This window comes from Erythrolamprus reginae, chromosome 1, assembly GCF_031021105.1.
Source record: "Erythrolamprus reginae isolate rEryReg1 chromosome 1, rEryReg1.hap1, whole genome shotgun sequence".
Taxonomy (NCBI): domain Eukaryota; kingdom Metazoa; phylum Chordata; class Lepidosauria; order Squamata; family Dipsadidae; genus Erythrolamprus; species Erythrolamprus reginae.
In genome coordinates this window covers 14917724-14945015 of record NC_091950.1, presented here as the reverse complement: position 1 = coordinate 14945015, position 27292 = coordinate 14917724, and the positions used below count along the sequence as shown (strand labels likewise).

At 42.8% G+C, this 27292-nt stretch overlaps 1 protein-coding gene across 1 annotated transcript; it reads right to left on the bottom strand.

Annotated features, from left to right (window-relative positions):
* Positions 1-133: 133 nt before the first annotated feature.
* On the bottom strand, positions 134-27236 carry GPX4 (glutathione peroxidase 4). Its single transcript, XM_070745021.1, has 7 exons — positions 27102-27236; positions 9552-9646; positions 8690-8834; positions 6074-6225; positions 4253-4277; positions 3031-3090; positions 134-397 (listed from the first exon to the last, which is right to left on the bottom strand). Exons 1-7 carry the CDS (start codon positions 27174-27176, stop codon positions 365-367), a joined length of 585 nt encoding a protein of 194 aa, XP_070601122.1. The 5' UTR covers positions 27177-27236; the 3' UTR covers positions 134-364.
* Positions 27237-27292: the final 56 nt, after the last annotated feature.

Genomic DNA, 27292 nt, shown 5'->3' with positions numbered 1-27292 from the left:
CCTTACCTGCAAAGCTCAGGTAGCTTTGCACTTCTAAAATGGCTGTCTCCCCCCCCCCCAAAAAAAAAAGCTCCCTCAGCCCAACCCTAATAGAGAGCTCTTACACACACAAAAAACTTCAAGAGACACTTAATCAACTGAAAACAAAAGAAACAAACAAATTTATTTGTTCAAAGATGGAAGATGGACCCTGGGGTGCAAACACAGGCATCCCAGCTAGACTACTGTGTGAACTTGTGCCAAATCTCTCAGACCCGCCTCACCAAATAGGCTTGGAGGCAGACCGTCATCCAGGCAAAATTCACAGGCAAACTAGAGGAACACCGGCGGAGCACAGCCAGGGGTGGCAAGAGGCCGGCAGGCCTTACAGGAAACGGAGCAGGTCCCTTTCCATCGTCTGCAGAGAGAAAGAGAAAACAACAGGGCTGTGTGCGAGAGAGATGGCTGCATCTGGCCAGAATTACACCCTAATTCGGTGATGGCAACCCTGTCCCACCGTCTATGGAGGACTCTGTCATCCGGGTCAGAATTGTCTCAAAAGCGTTTTTTCAAAAGGCAACCAGCCTATGTTGTGCCCCCCTCTCCCCCAACCTTTGCCTTCTCACCCAGGAAGCTTCATCGGTTCTTGATGAAGCTTCTTGCTCAAACGGGGAATAAACCACATATGACAGGCTGCAATGTTTCTGGTGCACACGTGAGCATTCACCAGCACTCAACACTTATTCTCCAAAGCCACGGGGCCCTTCTTGTGATTTTAGGAAGCTTCGGAGAACATAAGAACCTCTTTAGCCATGTTGAATCAGGCCAAAGCCCATCGAGTCCAGCATTCTGTGTCACACAGGTGCCCACTGATTGTCCTCGGGGATCTTGAGCAGAAGGAGAAGGCAAGACCCTCCCTTTCCCTTGACCCTCAACAAATGGTACTTAAGGGAACCCTGCCTGCCTCATCCAACCTAGAGGTGGCACATGGACATCCATTTCAATAACCACCGATACACTTGGCATCCATGAATCTGTCTAATCCTGCCTTGAAGCTACCAAAGCTGACAGCTGTCACAGCCTCTTCTGGAAGTGAACTCCATCAACCAAGGACCCTCTGGGTGAAGAAATATTTCCCTTGATTTGTCCTCACTTTCTTACCTATGAGCTTCAGGGAGGGCCCCCTTGTCCTAGTACTGTGTGATAGAGAAAAGAATTTTTCTCTATCCACCTTTTCTATCCCATGCAGGATTTTATGCACTTCGATCAAGCCATCTGTCAGCGTTCTAAATAGCATCTGAGAAATAAACCAAGTCCCAGTCCATTTCTCTCAATCACAGCTTGATTTATTAACAGAGCTATGTTAGCTACGCCATTGTCATTCCGATTCTGAGTACTTCCCAGAATCCCACTAAGGATAAAGTTCCTCTTACACCCCCCACACCCACAAGTTCATCACGAGAGCCAGTCTGTGTGCAGGAGCTTATCAGCCTCCTCTTCAGTTGAGGCAGAACAAACGGTGGCCTTGGCTTGGAGAAAGGAAGTTTTGGAATCTTTCCCCTCTTAACTACTCACTACCCCTCCCATCCCCCCCCCCCTTGGGTTGTGTCAGGCTGAACTCTCTAAACTCCACATGAAGACTCAGGCCTGACACCATCCCTTAAACGCCGTCTTTCAAGGCTGAAGGGACCAAGGCGTTGCAACGTGGTTTCATAAGGGAGGGGGCTCCATTTCATTTTTTGCACCTTTTCCAGTTCCATTTTGTAGCCTTCCGGAGGCCAAAGACAGACGGTGCTCTCGAACTGCCTCTGAGAGGCTACAAAAATTGTGCAAGAGCGGTGTGTGCTTTTGCAATTTTCGGAGGCCATACAAGGCCGTTCTCCAAAGTGGCTTCAATACAACCCGGAGCAGCCTCAGATCGGGGGTGCTGGAGAATCCTATGAAGATAAGTAGTGCATGGCAGAGCCTGGGAAGCATTGCACCCCATCATCCCACAAGGCTCGTACTCTTTGGGGAACAATGCAAGGTGGCCTGTTGGAGTGGGAGCAGCTACGTTGAGGCCTAGGACAGTCCCTTCAGGCCTTGGCACGATCATTGAGTGCCATTGTGCGGGATGACCTAGATGTGGGAGGAGAGTGAGAGAAAATTGTCCTCTTTCTTACAAAAGAGAGGCGGAAAGGTGCCAGCAGAGTTAAATCAGGCATTTTCTGAATTATTATTTTTTGGGGGGACATGCTAAACCCAAAAGATTTTTCGTCGCTGCCCTCATGTCACCCCTTATGAGGTTTTAATATTCCTGTAAGCCGCCTTGAGTCGTCATGTGCGAATAGGCGGCAACGCAAATTTTGTAAAATAAATTTCCTAACATGTCACCAGTCACTGTTTTGCATTCACACTAAACCACTAGTTCTCATCCTGGGGGTTGGGATCCTTTTGGGGGGAAGGGGGGTGTCAAACAACTGTTTCACAGGGGTCGCCTAAGACCAAGGGAAAAGAATTAAATCTTCTATTCTGGCACCTTGGAACATATTTTTACCATCCGACCAATCAGGCGTTTACAGTGGGGGGGGGGTCCCTGTGACCTTTCTGCCAATCAGCTTCGAGCTCTGTTGGGAGAATTGGCACTAGGACTTATGGTTGGGGGTCACCACAACATGAGGAACTGTGTTAAGGGGTGGCGGCATTAGAAAGGTTGAGAACCACTGCACTAAACGCTGCTTTACATTACTGAATGAAGCGCCATTGTTTATTATTATGTATTTATTCGATTAATTTGATTTGCATGGTGTTTTAGGCCATATATCCCCCCTCCTCATCCAAGCCCCCTCCCCAAATAAGTGGCCTCCATCTGGATTGGGACAACGATTGGTCAGATTCTCTCTATAGAAAGGCTGCTATATAAACCATGGTTTTCAACCCGCCCAGGCTGGGTTTAGCATGGTGTGAGAACCAGCTAACTCAGCACTGTGGCCAGAGAGACTCAATGGGCAGTCTGAAAGGTCAAACATCTAACTGACTGTGCAGCCAATCGTAATAATACTCAGAACTTACCAATGGGTCATCCATGGGACTGAAGCGCTTGACCACCTGTCCTTGTCTGTTGATCAGGAACTGCAAGGAGAAAAGGGGACCAGGGGACCCATTAAGAAGGCCTAAATTTCATGGGGATATAGCCTTGATTTGCAAAGACCGGAAGACACCCCCCCCCCCCCACGTCCAATTCGGGGGCTGGATTGATGCCTAGCAACATGCTGTAAAATGGTTCAGGCTACCCAGGACTGTGTGTGTTCTAATGCCACAAACGAGCAGCAATTAACTTCCAATTACGGTTCGGACACAGGGTTTTGAAATCAAATAGTCTATTGTACAATCAGGTTTGTTGAAAAACAGAAATTGGAATAAAGGAATGTCCTTCAGCTGCCAAAGTTCAAAACGAGGGGCAGAACTGATAAGCCAGGTTTCAAAACAAAAGTTTCCAAAGCAAAATTACTCACAGACTTCTTAACATTGTACTGTCCAGAATTGCAGAAAGATATGTTTGTACGAAGGGCAAAATCTCTTTGACATGCTCTTTTCCTTCAAAGGATCAAACGTTGATTTTCTGCAATGGGAACCTCCCAATCTCCTCCCCTTTTATACACCTTGGGATTATGGACTGCGCACAGCTGTGCTCAAGTCCTCCTTCTGAGTCTGCGTAACTGCTCTTGCCTCCCCTGCATCCTTCTCACTCTTGCGTCCAGGATCGGATCCCTCACCTCCTCTTTCTCCTCAGACCCATCCAAAGCCCGAGTTGGGGGTTCTATAAGTTCTGCAGAACCCTCACCCCCCTATCTCTCCCTCTTCCTCACTGTCCAGCCCCTCCGACAGCCACACAGGCCGACCATGCCCAGACGGACCCAGTTCATCTGGCTCAAAGTCTCTTATCAAAGGACCAGGCTGCAATCCAACCACAACAGTGTGTACAGGTGGCTCCCCGACTTACGACCACTTGAGCTTGGCACTGATGGCTGTAAAACGAACGTGGAAGTCATAAAGCAAACCCATAGTTCACGAAGGGAGCATTTTTGCCAGGAAACGGAAGCAAAAGGCAGCTTTTTGGATTGGATTGTTTTGGATTGTTTTTTCACTTGTTGTGAGCCGCCTCAAGTCTTCAGAAAGGGGCGGCATACAAATCCAAATAATAAATAAATAAAATAAATTTTAACAAAAACAAAAATCGCAACAGCACTGCAAACCAACATTGTTGAGTATCCAAAATGTTGAGGGTACTCACCTTGCTAAAATTCCACTTTATGGCACTAGCAAGAAAGAAAGAAAGAAGACATGAGTGACAGGGAGGAGGAGAGTGTGGCAGACAGCTCAGAAGGAGATCAATTATCTAGCTCCTCCTTGGATTCGGAACAAGAGTTAATGATACAGCCACGCATGTGGAGAGTGATACATAGGCAACAACAACTGAGAGATTATTATCAAAGAAAATGAGGCCACCTGTGGTTGGGTGGGGGCTGTGGTCATTAGTGAGGCTGCTATAAATAGCAGCCTGTGGGTTTGGCCATTGTGGAGGATTATCTGATCTTTGTGTTTCATGCCTGCTTTACTGACTTTGACCTTTTGTGTGCTGATTTTTCCCTGCTTTGAAACTAAACCAGAGCAAAGTGTGTTTCACTTTGTGAAAGAAGGACTGTGAATTGCCTCACAGCTGCAAGCTAAGTATCACAGAACTGATAAGGGACTTGTACAAATTACCAGTTTGTTTGGAGACGAGTGCTCTTTGCTATACCAAAAGAGGGCTTGGTTTAAGTGCATTTTCATTATAAAGACCAGTTTTGAATTTTCAAACGTGTGTGTGTCTGAAATTTGTACCTGTGCATTTTTGGGAGGATTCTACCAGAGAGCCCGGCAGAACAATTTCTAGTGTTTTATTCAAAACCTCCTTGTGCTAAACCATACTAAACCATACTAAAATCCAAGATGAATAGTGGCTGGTATCTCTCACCAGTAAATGGAGTGAGAGTCAAAGAAACACATTGCCCCATTTATTTGTTCCAATTTTTCCTCCCAGAATAAAAAACTATTGTATTTTCTTCAAACCAGCCACCATCAGGACTAGCAGCTTAGCTTTTTGAAAGCAGAGTTGGAATATGACACAGAAAAATGCCATTGCAAAAGTATGACAAAGCAATAGTAGTCCTGGTGCTGAACCTCATAATGCCAGCCTATAAGAGACTTCTTAAGAGTTGAAAGCCAACACACCCAACTGGGGGAAGGAGGAATAACAATGAGGATCATACTAACAACAACATTAATAACGTTTGTGGTACATTTTTTTAATGTTCAGTTGACTGACTTTCCTGTTTAATGAATAAAAGAGATAATAATAATAATAAAAATAGCAATAAGGGAAGGGGGGAAAAGCAAATTTTGGAAGTTGGTATCATATCATTATTAAACTTCAAATAATTACAACAATTCTGGGAATTGAAGTCCACACAGATTGAAGTGGTCGAGTTCTAAAGACACTAGTTTTTATCTTTCAATTATAATATTATAAATTTATCTTTCAATTGTAAAATTATATAATTTATAAATTTAATTTTTTCTAAATTTACTTAATACATTTAAATAAATTTATAAAATGTAAAAAATTATAAAATATAAAATAATATTTTATATTTCAATTATATTGTTTTTGTTTCCTAGTATAATTTGATAGCTTATTAGTAACCTTGACTATCACTGTTGTATCTTTTTATTGTTGATGAATGTATTTTATTCTCCTTATGTACACTGAGAGCATACACACCCAAAACAAATTCCTTGTGTGTCCAATCACACTTGGCCAATAAAGAATTCAATTCATATTCAATTCATATTTTCATATTCAACTTCTGATTCTATTTAACTTCTGATTCTATTAATTCTTATTCTATTCTATTTGATTCTTATTTTATTCTAATTCTCATTCCATTCTATAATTATTCTATTCTATTATTATTCCATTCTATTCTTTTAATTAAAAATAAATGAAATAAGTGTGTGTGTGGCATATTAGCTTTGCCCATTTCAGAGAATTTTCAGTGCAGAGAGAACTCACTTTCCCAGAGTGCCTTTGCCTTTGGGCTGGTTTTTAAGCCACTTCCAGAGAGGATGAGCATTATCTCCATTGACTTCAATCTTGCTATACATGTCAAATTTCACCCCGTATGTTTCAGCAAATGCTTTAATTTCTGCATCGGTACCAGGCTCCTATTAAAAACAAAAACAAAAGGGAGACAGACGGTTTTTAGACAGTTAAAGCGATCTTCAAACAGATGTCCTTAGCATTCAGTCTGGTTAAGCTGAAGATCCAGATGTTTTTAACTGCATTCTTGCATTGTTTGCAGTGAATGTATTGATACATGATGCACTGAAGGTTTCGAAGATTATTTTGGCCAACTTGTCATAAGATACTTGGCCATTTTCCCCACTCCTAGTCCAGCAACTTCCCCATTATGTCACCCCAGCTGCCTCCTCTTCTCTGGAGACTAGGATTTTCGTCTCCCCAGCCTGCCTATCTCTCTCTCCCTCTCTTTCTCTCTCTCTCTGTATCATCTCTCTCTCTCTCTCTCTCTCTCTCTGTATCATCTATCTATCTATCTATCTATCTATCTATCTATCTATCTATCTATCTATCTATATCTATCTATCTATCTATCTATCTATCTATCTATCTATCTATCTATCATCTATCTATCTATCTCTCTCTCTATATATATCATCTATCTATCTATCTATCTATCTATGTATCATCTATCTATCTCTATCTATCTATCTATCTATCTATCTATCTATCTATCATTTATCTATCTATTTATTATTTTTGTTAATTTTTAACAAGTTTAATATACACACAACATACAACAGTGCATAGTGAAATGTGCCCACCACCCAGACACACACACATTCCCCATCACCAAATCGGGGGTGTTTCTTATATAGTCCACTTGACCCAAGAGCAATATATCTATTTACATATTATAGAGTGATTCCAATTTATTTCTTGTAGCTTGGTCTCGGATTCTGCTCATCATATATCGTCTTACCTTGTCCAACCGTCCCATCAGTTGTCCCAATTCAGTTTCATTATCTGAATTTATCCTTTTATCCATAATTTCAAATTGAATATGGTCCACCATGTACCTGTACCAATTTTGCATTGTCCATTTTGTTGCATCCTTCCAACCCAAAACTATGACTGCCTGACTGAGCGCTTTCTATTGCTGCTTGTTTTATTTCTCTATATTCTCCCATCGCATTGCTTTTAACTAGTACTGCCATTTCCTTAGTGATTGTCCGTTGTATATTTAGCATTCTATTGATATACTCTTTCACTTTTTGCCAAAGTTCCTGCACTATCGGGCATTCCCAAAACATATGCATAAACACTCCTTTATCTTGACACCCATGCCAACAATTACCCCTGACATTCTGCTGAAAGTGTGCGAGTTGAACGGGAGTAAAAGAATACTTATGTAATATTTTCCTTCTCATTTCCCTGATTGTTGTATTTTTAATTTTCCTTATATTTTCTACTATATTTCCCATCTCTTGTACCTCTACTTGTATCTCATTTTGCCACCATTTAGTCAATCCTTCAATCGTGTCCCCGTCTGACTGCACTAGCAATTTATATATATTGGTTGCTTGCGCCTTTATCCCCTCACTTTTTTCTCTTATTATTTTCTCTAACCCTGTCTCCTCCCTCAATAGTACTTCTTTATTCTCCCTTTCGTTAAGATATTTACATATTGCAGTCTCCCCAGCCTTAATCCAGCCCCTTCCCTACTCCCTATTGGCTGTTGGAATGGGAGGAAGAGACTGGTCCAAAGTCAACCAATGAGCTTCTGCAACTGAAGGGGTCTCCCCACACCTTATCCAACCCTTCCACATTATTCTTGATTGGCTCTTGGGCGGAGAGGGAGGGATGAACCCAAATTCAACCAATGGCTGTGGGGGATAGAAGCTGGGTCTCCCACTCCTTTTTCCAGTCCCTTCTGCTCCGTGCCTGATGGGCTTTTTGGCTGGGATGGACAGACTGGCCCAAATTCAGCCGATCAGCTTCCAGGGCTAAGGAAGACTAGCACCTGGGTAAAGTAGGCTCTTCTATGACATGTGGACTTCAACTCCCAGAATTTCTGAGCTAGCAAATTGGCTCAGGAATTCTGGGAGTTGAAGTCCACAAGTCATAGAAGAGCCAATTTTGCTTACACCTGCCCTAGTCCATCACTTTCCCCACCATGTTATGGTGGCTTTCCTTAGAGCAGGTGTCTCCAAGCTTGGCCACTTTAAGATTTGTGGACTTCAACTCCCAGCTTTGCTGGCTGAGGAATTCTGGGAGTTAGAACTTAAGAACTAAGAAGAGCCCTGCTGTATCAGGCCAAAGCCCATCGAGTCCAGCATTCTGTGTCACATAGTGGCCCACCAATTGTCCATGGGGATCTTGAGCAGAAAGAGAAGGCAAGACCCTCCCTTTCCTCTGACCCCCAACAAATGGTACTCAAGGGAATCCTGCCTGCCTCAACCAACATAGAGGCATGAAGTCCACAAGTCTTAAAGTGGCCAAGCTTGGAGACTCCTGCCTTAGAGGATAATTAGGGAGGAGGAGGAGGAGGAGGAAGATCATATCATTGTGACATTAACACCCATACAATTACAGCCCCCCGTTTCCTACCTGCTTGCCAAACTGGTTGCAGGGGAAGGCTAGAATGCGTAAACCTCTCTCAGCGTATTTACTGTACAGTTCAACAAGCTGAGTGTAGTTTACGTCAGTCTTGCCTCATTGGGTCGCCACGTTGGTGACGATGCAGACCAGGCCCCTGGGGAGACAACAAGAAAGAGACAGTCACAGGTGGTCCTCGACTTGCAGCCACAGCTGAGCTCAACATTTCCGTTATTAAGCGAGACAGTGTTCCAAACACTTTAATCTCCACCAAGTATATTATAAAAACGTCCTCAAAACTGGGCTTTAAATCCACTTCCTTTTAGTTTCTCTATGATCTTTCCAATTGCTAGATAGCCGCTGCCTCCATTTTGAAACTCTTTTGTCCCCCTTTTTAGGTTTTTTCTTTTCTTCTTTTTAATCTTCTTCGGGTTTTTTTTTATTATTTTCTTCTTTAGCTGCCCCGAGTCCTTTGGGATTGGGCAGCACAGAAGTTGAATTAATAATAATAAAACAAACAAACAAACAAACAAACAAACAAACAAACAAACAGCAGCTTCTGCACTTCTCCCTCTCTCTCAAGCACTTTCATATCCTGAAAGGTATGGTCAAAAAGTTGAGGACTATTGGTACATAAGGAGTGTCCAACTTTGGTCACTTTTAAGACCAGTTGCACTTCGAACTCCCAGAATTCCCCAGCCAGCCATGTTGTCTGGGGAATTCTGGGAGTTGAAGTCCACACATCCTAAAGATCGCCAAGATTGGATACATCTGCTGTATCCCGTTAAAAACACTGAAAAAATGAAGAACACCAAAAAACCACCCAAAAACTTGAGATAGCAAAGCAATCAAACACAAGATGGGAACCACTTACCTGTATTTCTCCAGAGGGACATTGTTGCCGTCGATGTCCACGGCGTAGAAGTCATACATCGACTTGGCCCTCTGCCAATCGGGCCTCTCAGCACACTGCAGTGAAGAAATAATAGGGGAAGGGGTGGGAAAAATCAGAGCAAGGTGAATGCGAGAGCATGGCTGAACATGGGGCTACATGGGGCTACCTCTGAAAAGTGTTTGGAAACTTCAGATCGTGCAGAATGCGGCCGCGAGAGCAATCATGTGCTTCCCTAGGTATGCCCATGTTTCATCAACACTCCACGGCCTGCATTGGTTGCCGATCAGTTTCCGGTCACAATTCAAAGTGTTGGTTATGACCTTTAAAGCCCTACATGGCATGGGACCAGAATATCTCCGGGATCGCCTTCTGCCGCACGAATCCCAGCGACCGATTAGGTCCCACAGAGTTGGCCTTCTCCTGGTCCCGTCGACAAAACAATGTCGTCTGGCAGGACCCAGGGGAAGAGCCTTCTCTGTGGCGGCCCCAACCCTCTGGAATCAACTCCCCCCGGGGATTAGGACTGCCCCCACCCTCCTTGCCTTTCGCAAACTCCTGAAAACACATCTACGTCGCCAGGCATGGGGAAATTGACAAACCCCTAGCCGTTATGATTTATGAATGGTTTGTCTGGATTGTTTGGTCGTTTTATATGGGGTTTTTAAAATTGATTTTTCTTAAAAATTGGATTTGTAGATACAGTGGTACCTCGAGATACGAGTTTAATTCGTTCCGGACCTGGGCTCTTAAGTCGAGCAGCTCTTATCTCGAATGACTTTTCCCAATAGGAATTAATGTAAATAATTTTAATTGGTTCCAGCCCTCAAAAAACTCACAAAGTTAGTCTAAATTATGCAGAAAGACATGTTTTTAATGAAGAAATGTACATGTACATATAAATGAATAATGAAGTTTCTTTCACTTAACTTGTAAACTTTCTTAAACTTTTAAATTTACATATGTTCAACTTCTCTGCCACCCAATCCTGTAGGACAGAGGTCCCCAACCCTTTTTGCACCAGGGACCGGCTTTAAGCGATCAAGAGAGGAATGGGTGAATGAATGGACGGAGGGTGGGAAGGAAGGAAGGAAAGAGGGAAGGGACAGGAACAGAGGAAGGAAGGAAGGAAACTTATGAAAGGGGAGAGTAAGAGAGGAATGAGTGAAGGGAGGGAGGGAGGGAAGAAGGTGGGAAGGAGAAAGAAAAGAAGAAATAGAGGAAGGGAAGGTAAAAGAGAGAAAGAAAAAGAGCAAGAAAGAAAGCAAGAAAGCAAGAAAGCAAGAAAGAAAGAAAGAAAGAAAGGGGGAAGGGACAGGAACAGAGGAAGGAAGCAAGGAAACTTATGAAAGGGGAGAGTAAGAGAGGAATGAGTGAAGGGACGGAGGGAGGGAAGAAGGTGGGAAGGAGAAAGAAAAGAAGAAATAGAGGAAGGGAAGGTAAAAGAGAGAAAGAAAAAGAGCAAGAAAGAAAGCTGCAAGCACCCCCCCGAGCCCCCCAGGCCGGCTGCAACCTTTTAAAACACGCGCGCCGCTTCGCAGCTGTCTCCTGAAGCCGAACGCGGAAGTTAGCGTTTGGCTTCAGGAGACAGCTCCTTGGCGCTTGTATCTCGAATTTGGGCTTGTAAGTAGAACAAAAATATCTCTCCCCTCCCAGCTCTTATCTCGAGTTGCTCTTAAGTAGAGCAGCTCTTATGTCGGGGTTCCACTGTATATTGTTTCTTGTGAGTCCTCAGAGAGGGACGGCATACAAATCTAATAAATTATTATTATAAATGATTACAGTGTTCCCTCGATTTTTGTGGGGGATGCGTTCTGAGACCACCCGCAAAAGTCGAATTTCCACGAAGTAGAGATGCGGAAGTAAATACACCATTTTTGGCTATGGACAGCATCACAAGCCATCCCTTAAGACTTTAAACTCCTAAATTACCATTTCCCATTCCCTTAACAATAATTTACTCACCATTATTACTGGAACTCACCATTGAATAAGATACTTAGTGATCCTGATATTTATAAACATAATTATTTATTAACAATAATTATTTTTTTTTGTTATTTATTTGGAAAAATTATTAGTTTAGCGATGACGTATGATGTCATCAGGCAGGAAAAACCGTGGTATAGAAAAAAAACCACGAAGTATTTTTAAATTAATATTTTTTTTAAAAGCATGGTATAGGCTATTCGCGAAGTTCGAACCCATAAAAATTGAGGGAACACTGTATATCCCTTCTTGTCAGGCCCCCTCCTGACTCCCAAAACTGGCTGAGGAATTCTGGGAGTTGAAGTCCCCAAGTCTTAAAAGTTACCAAGGTTGGAGACCGCCCCTTTAAAGGCACAGGGCTTTTTTTGTACAGTAGATTCATAAAGGACAATTTATTTTCACATGAGAAACTTTTGAAGTGGATTGGTGCTAGTTTCACTATGAGGTTATTCATTGGTCCAGTCAACAGAAGACGAGGAAACAAAAGTTATATTTGAAAGAATAAGAGAAGCGTTACTTCTGTAAGGGGAAATCCCTCAAAAAGGATGGAAAATACCCCGGAGCAAAAATAATAAATTGCAAGAAGCGATGCTAATGAAGTCTTTAAGTCTTTAATCTAAGCCTATATAACAAAAACAGAAAGAATGCTTCAGGCTGGGGAGCTGTTGCCTCTTTTAGAAGAAGCAAGGCCACAGTCCTTGATTTATGACCAATCGTTTAGTGACTGCTCAAACTTAACAAAGGCACTGGAAAAAAAGGGACCACGGCAGTGTCCCCATAATCACATGATCAAAATTTAGATGTTTTTGGCAACCAGCCCGTATTTATGACGGTCGCTGTATCCAGGGGTCGCGAGATCCCCTTTTCTGACCTCCTGGGCAAGCAAAGACAATGGGGAGCCAGATTCCCCAAACCACCTTGTTATTCACTTTAACACTTCAGAGTTTCAATTAACAACGGTTGCAAGGCAGCTTGTAACAATGGGGCAAATCCCATTTAACAACGGTCTTGTTTAACAACGGAAATCCTGGGCTCAGTTGCGTTTGTGCCTTGAGGGCAGCCTGTACATTTCATGGAGAATTTCTCCTTCGGTGTCTCTCTGAGTGTGTGGCGCTTATAATTTTGTCCTTTTTTAAAAAACAAGTTCTAGTTTGTGTATTGAGTAGCAAACAAACAAGTACTAAACGTATCAGGAAAGACTTAATGAACTCAATCTGTATAGTCTGGAGGACAGAAGCAAAAGGGGGGACATGATCGAAACATTTAAATGTTAAAGGGTTAAATAAGGTCCAGGAGGGAAGTGTTTTTAATAGGAAAGTGAACACAAGAACAAGGGGACACAATCTGAAGTTAGTTGGGGGAAAGATCAAAGGCAACATGAGAAAATATTATTTGACTGAAAGAGTAGTAGATGCTTGGAACAAACATCCAGCAGACGTGGTTGGTAAATCCACAGTAACTGAATTTAAACATGCCTGGGATAAACATATATCCATTGTAAGATAAAATACAGGAAATAGTATAAGGGCAGACTAGATGGACCATGAGGTCTTTTTCTGCCGTTAGTCTTCTATATTTCTATGTTTCTACTAAGACAAAATTTTATCATCAAAATGCATTACATACCAATTCAACGAATTTCAAAACTATTTGAGTGCTGAGGTACCACTGTTCCTTTTTTTAACCTTGATCAAACAAACTTTACATTCTTTGTTTTTTCTTCTGTTTTGTTTTACCTTCTGTTGTTAGATTGACACGAGTCATTAGCAAGATCTGCCTGCAGAGATAACAGGGCAGGATCTGTCCTAGCAACAATATACATCTTGTATATTGTATAAGCTATAAACTAGTGATGAATCTTTTTTTTTGCTCAGGTGCTAAAAGGGTGCATGTGCCCACACCCATAATGCAATGCCCCCCCCCAAAACACAGAGACCCCCCTGCACATGTGTGCAGACCTCACCAAACATTTATTTCAGGGTTCAAAAAAATACGATAAGACAGGGTCTTATTTTCGGGGAAACACAGTACATGGCGGGGGGGGAAAGAGAATCCTGCAAATTTATCAGACGGAGGACTTAGAGCAGTGTTTTTCAACCAGTGTGCCGCGAGACATGGTCAAATGTGCCGTGGGGAAATTAAACATGGGTCCCCAAACTACGGCCTGTGTGCCAGATACGGCCTGCGGAGGCCATTTATCCGGCCCACCGCCAGCCACCTCCATCCAAACATAAACATTCCCCTCACAATCCCTCCAGCTATCAGCGACAGGAAGAGTGGAGGCGCACTGACCAATCACCTTCTTGGATTCATCCTGACCACTAGCAATGAACCAATAGCAGGCCGCCTTTCATCCACACCCAGGAGGGCCCCCGCTCAGGCTGCCACGCACTTGTCATTGTGTGGCCGCGGCGAGTAGTTGAAGCTGCTACTCCTCCCCATGGTCCCGATTTCTAATCCTGGTCAGGACTGGAGGTAAATGGTGCCACCACTAGATGAAGCCTCAGTCTGAGCTGGTTATGTCTATGTATAATATGTACTGTGTTAGAGTGTCATTTTGTGTCATTTTGGTTGGTGGTGTGCCCCAGGATTTTGTAAATGTAAAAACGTGCTGCGGCTCAAAAAAGGTTGAAAATCACTGACCTAGGGAACAAAACTGTTACAGAATCAGGTGGTCCTGCGAGAAATTTTTTGAACCTCCTCCCAGAGGGGGCACAACAGAAACAGACCATAAAGTGGGTGTGTGAGGCCTCTAACAATGCTTTGAGCTGTAAGTGCATAGCACTTATAAGCAGCATCCTGAATAACAGTAAGTGAGCTACCTATAATCTTCTCTACTGTCCTCACCACTTTCTGTATGGGCTTTCTATCTGAGGCACTGCTGCCACCAAACCAAACCGTAATGCAGTTTGTAAAAAATGCTCTAAATCGTGCCTCTGTAAAAAGTGGCCAGGACAGAAGGAGAAAGATGCATTCTCCTTATCCGACGCAGGAAATACAGACAATGCTTTGCACGCTTCACGAAGGATGACGTACCAAGAGATCAAGTTAAATTATAACATATATAACACGTTATAACTGGATGGGATGCTGTGATCGGGGCAAAATTTGGGTGGTGAGGTCATAGAAACCCTTCCTGCGTGTTCAAGCCAACCATTTGGCACCATTATAAGGTGTGCCAGACGCAGCACCAGCTTTTATAAATAATGAGGATGTATCCAGTTTCAGAAATTAAGACGGACTGAGTCATGTCATTAAGGAGAGCTTTCATGCCTCAGCAAATTTTATTAAAAGCCATGGGCTTTCCAGGGCTACAGGTCATTCAGTGGCCTGGAAGAGCTAATATCATGTAGGGTTTACAGTGTTCCCTCGCTTTTCGCGGGGGATGCGTTCCGAGACCGCCCGCGAAAGTCGAATTTCCGCAAAGTAGAGATGCGGAAGTAAATACACTATTTTTGGCTATGAACAGTATCACAAGCCATCCCTTAACACTTTAAACCCCTAAATTGCAAATTTCCCATTCCCTTAGCAACCATTCAGACTATTATTCACCATGTTTATTTATTAAAGTTTATTTTTTAAAAAATATTTATTAAAGGCAGACGAAAGTTTGGCGATGACATATGATGTCATCGGGTGGGAAAAACCGTGGTATAGGGGGAAAAACCCGCAAAGTATTTTTTAATTAATATTTTTGAAAAACCGTGGTATATAGACTGTCCGCGAAGTTCGAACCCGCGAAAATCGAGGGAACACTGTACACTGGATTGAGGCTGGGGGGCTGGAGAGATGGGAAAAACAGAGAAGGTGCCCTATTTTTCAGAGTGTTATACACACCTTTGTTTCCAGCTTAAAAAAGCTTTTTTTTCCCCAGCCCTAATGAGGTTCTGGTTTGCAAGCTTGTTTTCATTCCTACTACCTCTGTAAAAGATTTTTTCAGCCCTAATCAAGACATAAATTAATGTGCTGAAGCTGACCAGACTAAGGACCCGAGCCAGATGAATACCTGATACATAGATTTCCCCCCCTATTTTCCTCCCCCAAAACTAAGGTGTCTTATACTCTAAAAAACACAGTATATAGATGCAGTGAGGATACATATAACGAGTAACTTTTAAATACAGATAATTAATACAGATACAGTGGTCCCTCGATTTTCGCGGGGGATGTGTTCCGAGACTGCCCGCGAAAGTCGAATTTCCGCAAAGTAGAGATGAGGAAATAAATACACTATTTTTGGCTATGAACAGTATCCCAAGCCTTCCCATAACACTTTAAACCCCTAAATTGCAATTTCCCATTCCCTTAGCAACCATTTAGATTATTACTCACCCTGTTTATTTATTAAAGTTTATTTTAAAAATATTTATTAAAGGCAGATGAAAGTTTGGCGATGACATATGACGTCATCGGCCGGGAAAAACCGTGGTATAGGAGAAAAAACCACGAAGTATTTTTTAATTAATATTTTTGAAAAACCGTGGTATAGATGTTCCGCGAAGTTTGAACCCGCGAAAATCGAGGGAACACTGTAGTCCTCAAATAATGTGCCCAATGGAATCCACTGCTAAGCAAGACAGTTGCGACATGTGTTTTGCCCCATTTTACAACCTGTCTTGTCACGGTTAACTTAACAAGAGCAGTGGATTCACTTAACAACCGTGGCAAGAAAAGCTGCAAAAATGGCTTCCGATGAGCAAAGTCAAATTCGGGGAGGCAGGATTTGCTTCCTGACCGTATGAGACACTTAAAGTCTGCAGGGATTTGCCTAACAATAAAAGCATTGTAAAAGAATAGAATACAACTCAATAACTCTGCTTAGCAGCAACAGAAATCCTTGTCCCCGTTGCGGCAAGTCAAGGACTCCTTGTAGCTTAGCCAAGGTTTCACAACCGGTTAGGTAGCACAGAGTTGGCCTCCTCTGGGCCCTGTTGGCCAAACAATGCCGACTAGCAAGTACACTGGGGAGAGCCTCCTCTGTGGTGGCCCCAGCCCTCTGGAACCAATTCCCCCAAGGAGATCCACACCGCCCCTCACTCTGCTTGCCTTTCGAAAGGCATTAAAAACACATCTATACCGGCAAGCCTAGGGACCGTGAGCTGTCCCAGCCACTTGTATGAAAAAGGAATTACAGTGTTCCCTCGATTTTCGCGGGTTCGAACTTCGCGGAACGTCTATACCATGGTTTTTCAAAAATATTAATTAAAAAATACTTTACCGTTTTTTCCCCCTATACCACGGTTTTTCCCACCTGATGATGTCATATGTCATTGCCAAACTTTAATCTGCCTTTAAAAAACATTTTTTAAATAAACTTTAATATAAATAAACATGGTGAGTAATAATCTAAATGGTTGCTAAGGGAATGGGAAATGGTAATTTAGGGGTTTAAAGTGTTAAGGGAAGCCTTGGGATACTGTTCATAGCCAAAAATAGTGTATTTACTTCCGCATCTCTACTTCGCGGAAATTCGACTTTCGCGGGCAGTCTCAGAACGCATCTCCCGCGAAAATCGAGGGAACACTGTATTGTCTGTTTTTATTGGGTTGGGGTTTTTTAAGTATTTTTAATGTTTTCATAGTACTTATTGTCATTTTATCTATTTTTATTTTTGTGAACCGCCCTGAGTCCGTGAGGAAAAGGGCGGCTCATAAATTAATGATTAATAATAAATAAATATATAACTTCAGCCAGTTTAAGATGTGTCCCCTTCAATGCTCTGACTGGGAAATTCTGGCAGCCAAAGTCCAGAGACTTTCAAAACTGATCGAGTTGAGAAAGGCGGCAGTGAACTAACCAGGTTTCCTCAGATGGGCTCAACAAGCATAACAAGATTTTAATGCAGATTGAGTTGCGAATCAATAAGGTGCTTGGTATCTGCCTCCCACATAACAAACCTCTGTGTGCTTACAACACCCTCTTCTTTCTTTCCTTCCCTTCCGGCTAATTTAAATGGAACATCTGTTAAGCCACTTGTTTGATGAAGTCAGTATGGGCATCCTATAAAAGCCCTTTGGATGGAAGGGATAAATTAAAATAAAATAAAATAAAACCTTTCTTGCCAAGGAATTTTGGCCTGCCGCACTAAGACCCAGCTCTCCTCCTACAACCCCCTCCTGGCCAGGATTTTATCTAGTATTGGCTGCTAAACAAAGCATCCATTTTGAACCTAAACAATGTCGGTTGGCGGGCCCCAGGGGAAGAGCCTTCTCTGTGGCGGCCCCGACTCTCTGGAACCAACTCCCCCCAGAGATTAGAACTGTCCCTACTCTCCTTGCCTTTGGTAAGCTCCTTAAAACCCACCTTTGTCGTCAGGCATGGGGGAACTGAGACATCTCCCCCGGGCATATACAATTTATGCATGGTATGTTTGTATGTATGTTTGTTTAGTAAATGGTTTTTTTTAAATCAAACCGGTTTTTTAAAAATATCTTAAATTATATTTGGATTTGTTATAAATTGTTTTATTCTGTTGTGAGCCGCCCCGAGTCTGAGGAGAGGGGCGGCATACAAATCTAAATAATAAATAAAATAAATAAAAATAAATACAAGTAGTCCTTGACTTACAAGAGTTCATTTAGTAACTGTTTGCAGCTAGGGTTCAACAGTCCTGAAAAAAGTGAAATTAGGGCTGCTTTTCGCACTGCGGCATCTTGCAATGCCTTGGTCTCTTCAGCCTTGAAAGACGGCGTTTAAGGGGTGACTTGATTGAAATGTATAAAATCATGCAGGGGATAGAAAAGATTGATAGAGAAAAATTATTTTCTCTATCACACAATACTAGGACGAGGGGCCCCTCCCTAAAGCTCATAGGTAACAAAGCAAGGACAAATAAAAGGAAATACAGTAATACCTCGTCTTACGAACTTAATTGGTTCCCAGAGGAGGTTTGTAAGGCGAAAAGTTCGTAAGACGAAACAATGTTTCCCATAGGAAACAATGTAAAATCAATTAATGTGTGCAAGAAAAAGAACCGCAAAAACGGCGCTCCGATGGGCGCTGCCACCTGGCTGTCACCTTTTGAAACAGCCGAGCACTTCTCAGCGTTCTCCCGAAAGCCAAATCCGGAGGTTCAGCAAAAGTTCGGGTTCGGGTGGCCGCCAAGAAGCCCTGCCGCCTGGCTGTCACCTTTTGAAATAGCCGGGGGGCTTCTCGGCATTCTCCCGAACGCCAAGCCCGGAAGTTCAGCAAAAGTTTGGGTTTGGGAGAACGCCGAGAAGCCCCCCGGCTATTTCAAAAGGCGACAGCTGGGTGGTAGGGCTTCTCGGCGGCCCCCCGAACCCGAACTTCCAGGTTCGGCATTCGGGTGGGTTCGTAAGGCGGAAAAAGTTCGTAAGAAGATGCAAAAAAATTCCGAACCCCAGGTTCGTATCTCGGAAAGTTCGTATGACAAGGGGTTCGTATCACGAGGTACTACTGTACTTCTTTACCCAGAGGGTCCTTGGTTGATGGAATTCATGTACAGAAGAGGTTGTGACAGCAGTCAGTCTGTATAGCTTCAAGGCAGGATTAGACAGATTCATGGATGCCAAGTGTATCGGTGGTTATTGAAACGGGTGTCCATGTGCCGCCTCCATGTTGGTTGAGGCGGGCAGGGTACCCTTGGGTCCCATTTGTTGGGGGTCAAGGGAAAGGGAGGGTTTTGCCTTCTTCTGCTCAAGATCCCCATGGACAATTGGTGGGCCACTGTGGAACATAGAATGCTGGACTCGATAGGCTTTGGCCCGATTCAGCATGGCTTTTCTCATGTTCTTAGGTTTTTATGGCATCCTGGTGGTCACATGATCAAAATCCAGATGCTTGGCAACCGATTCTTATTTTATGACGGTCATTTGCAGTGTCCGAGGGTGGGGGTGGTTGGTCATCATGTGATCATCTTTTCCGACCTTCTTTCAGGCAAAGTCAATGGAGAAACCAGATTCACATAACAACGGTGGCAAAAAACGTTGTAATGGGGCAAAACTCACTTAACAATGGACTCACTTATCCACATATATTTTGGGGCTGGATTTGGTCGTACGTTGAGGACTACTTGGTTTTTTTCCCCCTGGGCCATGGCAGGAGAGACTTAAGACCAGAAATCTACGTTGTGTGCAAAGCACACAAAACGTTTTGACTAGGAATAAGGAAAATACTGATGCCATTTAAAAAAAAAATTCTTACTCAGGATTTCCTACAGTTTGGGCTCCACTACCTGATCCTAACAAGACATACATTAATTCCCTTTCCCCCCCTTTCCTCTAATCTCTAATCCTCACAATCACCATAATCACATGAGCTGAGACATTGCGGAGTCATATTCCCTGCAACCGCAAATCCTTTTCACAAGCCTCCAGATTTATGATGCAATTGGCAGCACAAAGGGGACAGAGAACAATGAATTGCACCAGAAGGGAGACTTTGGATTTCATGTTTATAGGGCAAATTTATCAATCCCCGATAAACCAGGGTCAACAAAGACCAAAGTCCTGGCACCGGTGATTTTTTTTTTCAGCTCTTCCCATTCGAAGGTTGAAAAATGACCCTTTTTGAATTGCATTTCTGCATTGCAGGCAAAGGAGCCAGGGAGAAGTCGATGAGTTTGCTACCCCACATTCAACCTTTCATCAAAACTGTTGTGGTTCAGCCTGAGGCTGCTCAGGGACCGGCTGTGTCTCTGCTGGCTCCATGCCCGGAGGAGGATGACAGCCAAGAGGAGGGGGCTGAACAGTCGGACGGGGAGAGGAAAGTCAGGAATGGGATGAAGGAGAACAGCATGAGAGCCCGGTGGGGGGCCTCTCCCCAGCCAGTAGCTTGGAGTCATTAGGTGATGAAGTACAAGCCGTCATTGACAGAGACGGTCAGATCAAAGAAAGGAGCAATTAAAGAACTATTATCAGCACTGAATTAGGAACAGCTGGGCTTGGGTATGGTCCTCCTTAGCAGGGTTTAAAAGGCAGGCAAGCCCTTGAAGCCATGTGGAGTGTTATCAGTTTGGAGTTGCGTTATCCTGTCTTGTTTCTTGGCGTCTCTGTTCCTGGCTTGTGGCCCAGCAGTTTGGAAGACCCGTGGGAGGTGTAGGTCTGCTATCTACAGCCTGGTCTTGGCAGCAAGAATCCTGTATTGCTGCATGGACTTTTGTCTTCGTGGATATATTTGAAGATACAGCGTTTTCCTGTTTGTAAGGACATTTTCTGTTACCTGTGTTTTTCTTGAATTTTATAAACTGCCTTTGCCTTTTATCGGTGTGTCTGACTTCTCTTTTTGAGTTGGTATTGGCTTCCGGAGTGACCCAGACAGAACAAAAACCAGCCTTGATCTTCACCCAGAAGCAAATAGATAAGAGGAGCGGGGTGGTGGTGAAATGAATACAGAGCGATCCCTCATTTTTTGCGGGGGATGCTTTCCAAGACCACCCATGAAAAACAAATTTCCGTGTAAAGGAAAGATATTTTTTTTATGTATTTAATGAGTATTTGGATTTTTAAAGCCCACCCTTTGCATTAAACAATCATTCTATAATGTTTCTCAGCTGGAACTACATGTGATATCCTACCAGTTTCTTTAATACAGTACAGTACTACTGTAGAAGAATTTTATGAATTTTTAATGGTTTAAAAAAATTTAATGGATTTAAGCCCCCTTTAAAAACTCGTGAAATAGCGAATCCGTGAAAGATGAGCCGTGAAATAGCAAGGGAGTACTGTACACGCATGTATTTCTCATCCAAAAGGTGCTTTTATTTTTCTGAGACTTTTAAAGAAAGTTTTTTGTTTTTCCCTGGAAACAAATTCAGAAGCGCTCGGATGCTTTGAACAATAAGAAGAGCTCAGAAAAGCTTTGATAATCTTAACTTAGCAAAACCATCAACTGACCAAGAGAAGCAGAAGGGCCAGATATTGTACTCTGCTGGCAGTAAAGGTAGTCCTCAACCTATGACACAATTGAACCCAATACATGGGGCTACCTTTGAAAAGTGTTCGGAAACTTCAGATCGTGCAGAATGCAGCTGCGAGAGCAATCATGGGCTTTCCCAAATATGCCCATGTTACACCAACACTCCACAGTCTGCTTTTGGTGCCGATCAGTTTCCGGTCACAATTCAAAGTGTTGGTTATGACCTATAAAGCCCTTCATGGCACCAGACCAGAATATCTCCGGGACCGCCTCCTGCCACACGAATCCCAGCGACCAATTAGATCCCACAGAGTTGGCCTTCTCCGGGTCCCGTCGACTAAACAATGTCATTTGGCGGTTCCCAAGGGAAGAGCCTTCTCTGTGGCGGCCCCGGTTCTCTGGAACCAACTCTCCCCAGAGATCAGAATTGCCCCCACCCTCCATGCCTTTCGTAAACTTTTAAAAACCCACCTCTGCCGTCAGGCATGGAGGAATTGAAATATCTTCCCCAGGCCTATATAATTTATGTATGGTGTGTTGTGTGCATGTTTTTTAAATTATGGCTTTTTAACTTCGTATTATTAGATTTGTATTGTACATTGTTTCTATCACTGCTGTGAGCCGCCCCGAGTCTACGGAGAGGGGCGGCATACAAATTAAATAAATAAATAAATAAATAAATAAATAGGTTTGTATGTATGTTTGGTTTTATAAAAAGGTTTTTTTTATTTGTTTGATATTGGATTGTTACATGCTGTTTTTTTATCACTGTTGTTAGTCGCCCCGAGTCTGCGGAGAGGGGCGGCATACAAATCAATAAATAAATAAATAAATGAACGAATGAATAAATAAATAAAATATATCTGTTGCCTAGGTGAGACAGTTAATTGAATTTTGCCCCATTTTACAATCTTTCTTGCCATAGTTGTTAAGTAATTCACATATTTGTTAAGTGAATCCGGCTTCCCCATTGACGTTTGCTCATCAGGAGGTGGCAAAAGTAGATCACGGGATCCCACGTCACTGCAAATAAATACACACCAGTGGTCCAGCATCCTAATTTTGATCCTGAGACTATGGGATGCTTCAATGGCCTTTCCCCCCTCTGCGGTTGAAATCATCACTAAACAAAATGGTTGTAGGTCAGTGGTTCTCAACCTGGGGGTCAGGACCCCTTTGGGGGGGGGTCGAATGACCGTTTCACAATGGTCGCCTAAGACCAAGGGAAAAGACAAAGTTCCCATGGTTTTAGAAATTAAAGCTTCTATTCTGGCATCTTGAAATATATTTTTACAATCTGACCAATCAGGCTTTTACAGTGGGGGTGTCCCTCTGACCTTCTTGCCAATCAGCTTAAAGCTCTGTTGGGAGAATTAGCGCTAGACTTATGGTTGGGGGTCACCACAACATGAGGAACTGTATTAAGGGTTGTGGCATTAGAAAAGTTGAGAACTACTGAATAAAGTTGAAGGCCATCTGGACTCACGTCTAACAAGCTGCCATACAAAGCAATTTTTTTTAAAGCCAAATGGCTCTTAATTTGTCCTATTTGGAAATGCTGGGATCTTCCCCAGCTTGAAGGAGGGTCATAATATGAAAAAATTTAATAATATTAATAATAATAATTTGCTGTACCTGAGGGTAAAACCTAAAGTCCCAATTACGGTTAATGTTTACAAATTAACTCAGAGCTTCATGTTAAACATCAAAAGGAAGACTAGAAATATTCCTGGAAAATGTCTTTGCTTTAATCTTGGCAAAAACATTGCTGAGCCTTTTCCCTTCTTCGACCAACCCTGCAACCTCACATCCCTAAATGCATTGAGGCTGCAAACTCTTCAGTCATTGGCCTACATGGCAACTTTTGGCAGAACTACAATCTGTTCCCATATCCACCCCATGGGGCGGAGGATATAATCCTGATGCAAAGAGCTGCTTTTGTGTAGTTCTAATGTTTACTTAAGGTGGAGCAGAGCAACAACTTAATTGTGTTTAATCCTTGGTGGGTTCCTTGGAGCTTTGCTCATTAAGTTGTTGTCTTCTACTTGATTGTTTATTTGGTATTAAACCCTGTTTATCTGGGATTTTTGCTCTGGAGACTTTTTCTTCTCCTCAGGGCTTTTTTTTTTTAAGGATCTCTTGAATGGCATTTTTTAAGGATCTCTTGAATAGAAAGGCAAGGTAATATTTCTTTTTTACCTTCTCCAACCAAGGATAAATCTCCCCCACTATCACCAACATGGGCAGACTACTGTATATAAACAGGGAACAAATCCCCCCCCTCCTCTCACTTGCACCAATGCTGTTAACTAGTTGGGGAACTAATAAATACTGACAGGGCAAGCACTACAACATAAATTGAGAGCAAACCTTACTCCCTACTAAAACTGATGATGTTGCCTAGTTTGGTAATGAAACGTCTGCAGGCAAAGCACCAACTCAGAGAGTAATTAAGGACCCCACAGTTCAACCCTGAGCTGCAGATATAATTTTTCACAAAAGGCAGCCATGAGTAAATGATGGCTTGCTTTTGACGACCGAAGCAACATTAAATTTTGCTTCCAGCTCAGTGAAGTTTCAAAACAGATTCTTATCAACTTGTAGCCATATGGCATATGTAATAGGCATGATAGGGTAACTAGCTCGGCCTGCACTTCCAAATTCAGAAGCGTAAAATTCATTCTAGTAAAAGAACCAGAAAACTAGAGTTTGGTCTACTTTAAACAGTAGGCACTACAGTCCTATGGCAGAATATCCCCACCTATGAGTTTGTAGGGTCCTAATATGCTTCAGCAAAGTTGTGAAGTCCTAATTTATCTAACTAGCATCAGAGGGCAAAGCAATGAGGACTGAATCATCTAGTTCTTTGTATTTTTGTACTTCTGCTTTAAAATCATCTGTGGAAATTTTCAATCATTTGGGTCATAGTTGACCCAAAAGGTAACTGGGCTTTCTTTGGGTTTTGTTCTGCTTTTTTCCTTGAAAACATTTCACTTCTCAATGCCTTCAGAATCTCTTGAACAAGAAACAAAATATTTTCAAGGAAATGAAAAGAAAGTCCCCTTGTCTTTTGGAAAATACACCTTTGGGACATTCAGTTTTAATCTATAGCCTTTTATTTCTATTTCCGAGAATTTCTATAACTGCTCCACTCTGAGGGACTCTCCCAGGTTATTTGGATAAGTTGCAGAGTTGAAAAATTGTTTTATAAATATAAAAGCGTGAAAGAGAGACTGTTATGGGACACTGTGCAGAGCACTGGTTCCCAACCTTTATTTGGCCATGTCCCACCTAAGCATCTCTAAAATCCTGATGCCCCCATCAATGATATATAATTCTTACTATTCAAAAAGTGAACTCCTACCGTACTCATGCAGAGGAAGCCAAAAAGGCCATTAACTTGGTTTAAAGAAGGTTCCAACTGCCCCCATTAAAAAGAAAATTGTTCCCCTAGCACTGGTGTAGAGGCTCAGTAGATCCCCTCGGTTTGACCCTCATCCCTAACTTAAATTTAAAAACCAACCTGCCAAAACAACTTTAAATGCATTTTGCACACATGTAATTTACCTTATTCTATCTACCCCAAGGGCTTTATGCAGCTCTCAGCCGCAGCTGTTTTTTCATCTAAGAACCATTCTCTAAGTAGTTCCAATAACCTTAGATTAAGCTAAACAATTAAGATTATAATTTTATCTCTGAGAGGCATCCCAAGCCATCATTTAAAATGACAACCACCTGCTCTGTGAAGTGGTAGCTTTCTGTTTCATGATCATTCTATACTAGGGCTCTCCAACCTTGGCAACTTTAAGACTTGTGGACTTATGTTTTTGTTTGTATGGGGATTTTTGTCTTTGTTTCTGTTGTTTTAAATGCAAATATTCAACAAAGATTTTTTTTAAAAAGACTTGTGGACTTCAACTCCCAGAATTCTCTCAGCCAGCTTTGTCCACAACTTTTAAAAGTTGCCAAGGTTGGAGACCCCTGTTCAATACCACAATAAAATGTACACCCTAAAAGCATTGCTCTACCCCAGTTGGGACAGGCCAGCAACACTACAAAAACAATAACCCTGAAGCCCACATAATGAGCCCTTTGGTTCATTTGGTGACCAAGGTTACAGCAACATTGAAAAAAAGCGACATGGCCATTTTTCACACTTCCCATAGTCATTCAGATGCTTGAACCAACATTGCTGGGTCCCAAAGTCACGTGCCCCCTTTTTGTGACTGTCGGGCAAGCAAAAGTCAATGGGGAAACCAGATTCACTTTAACAACCGTGTTCCTAACTTAACTGCTAGCTGTAGTTCAGCAGTTCAAATCTCACCACTGGCTCAAGGTTGATTCAGCCTTCCCTCCTCCAGAGGTGGGTAAAAATGAGGCCCCAGATTCTTGGGGGCAAGAGGCTGATTCTGTAAACCGCTTAGAGTGGGCTATAAAAGCACTATGAAGTGGTATATAGTGGCGACCCTGACTCTCTGGAATCAACTCCCCCCCCCCCCCCCCGGAGATTAGGACTGCCCTCACCCTCCTTGCCTTTCGCAAACTCCTAAAATCCCACCTTTGCCACCAGGCATGGGGAAATTGATTCCCCTCAGCCTCTCCGTTTTATGTATGGTTTGTTTGGGTTGTATGATTGTTTTTCAATCAAGGGTTTTTAACTGTTTTGCTTTTTAATCATTGGATTTGTATTTTGTATTGCTGTTGTGAGCGAGTCTTTGGAGAGAGGCAGCATACAAATATAAATTATTATTATTATTATTATTATTATCATTATTATTATTATTAGTCTAAATGCCATTGCTATTTATTATCAACTGCAGTGGTTCACTTAGAAGCACAGAAACATAGAAGAAGATTGAGGGCAGAAAAAGACCTCATGGTCCATCTAGTCTGCCCTTATACTATTTCCTTTATTTTATCTTAGGATGGATATACAGTATGTTTATCCCAGGCATGTTTAAATCCAGCTCCTGTGGATTTACCAACCACGTCTGCTGGATGTTTGTTCCAAGCATCTACTACTTAACAACTGGGTACCCCCACCACCAAAGGTCGTAAAATAGGGCAACAGTCATTTAACAAATGTCTCCATTAACCACAGAAAATTTGGGTTTCCTTGTGGTAGTACCTCGAGGGCTACCTGCCCATCCAAAGTATTATCGGGGGAAAAAAACTGGTTTCTGACCAATTTTCGAAGAGTTCTTAGAAATGAAGTTTTAAGTCCCTTGCAAAGAAGACTCTAGCTGCAATGAAATATATCTTGTTTGCAGGACTTATATGACCACTCTTGTGTAACAAACACCTCAGCCATTCAGCCAAACAATAAAAACAATCCCCAAACCATCCCATTGAAACAAAAATCAATAAAAATCACATTTCCTCAGGGCAACAACACACACCCCTACATCCATATACCATTTTACCGGCCTCCAGCCTCCCAATGTTTTGGGGAAATTATGCCCGTTGGAAGAGAAGTTACAAAAGCGACGATCTCAAAGAGATTAAGCAGAAAATCCACCGAGGGGCTCTAAAAAAATTACATTATACACACCCTCCAAGGGGACCCAAGGTAGTCCTTCAAGCGAGCGCTCTATGGTCCGGCCATAGAGAACACCGCCACGGACTAGAGCGTCCTCGGCAGGCCGTCCACTCCCGCTGGCAACTTACCATCACTTTTGTCAGGCCGCGCCCTACCAAGAAGCCACAAAGAAGCGTCTTGGAGGCAAAACCCCGCAAGCTCATCTCAACTGCAGGTCTCTCCGCTCCTCCTTTAATCTGCCCTTCGCACCTCTCCGCCTCCCTGCCAGGGCCAATCACAAAATGGCTCCTCCTCGTTGGCCCCGCCCAGCTCCACCGGT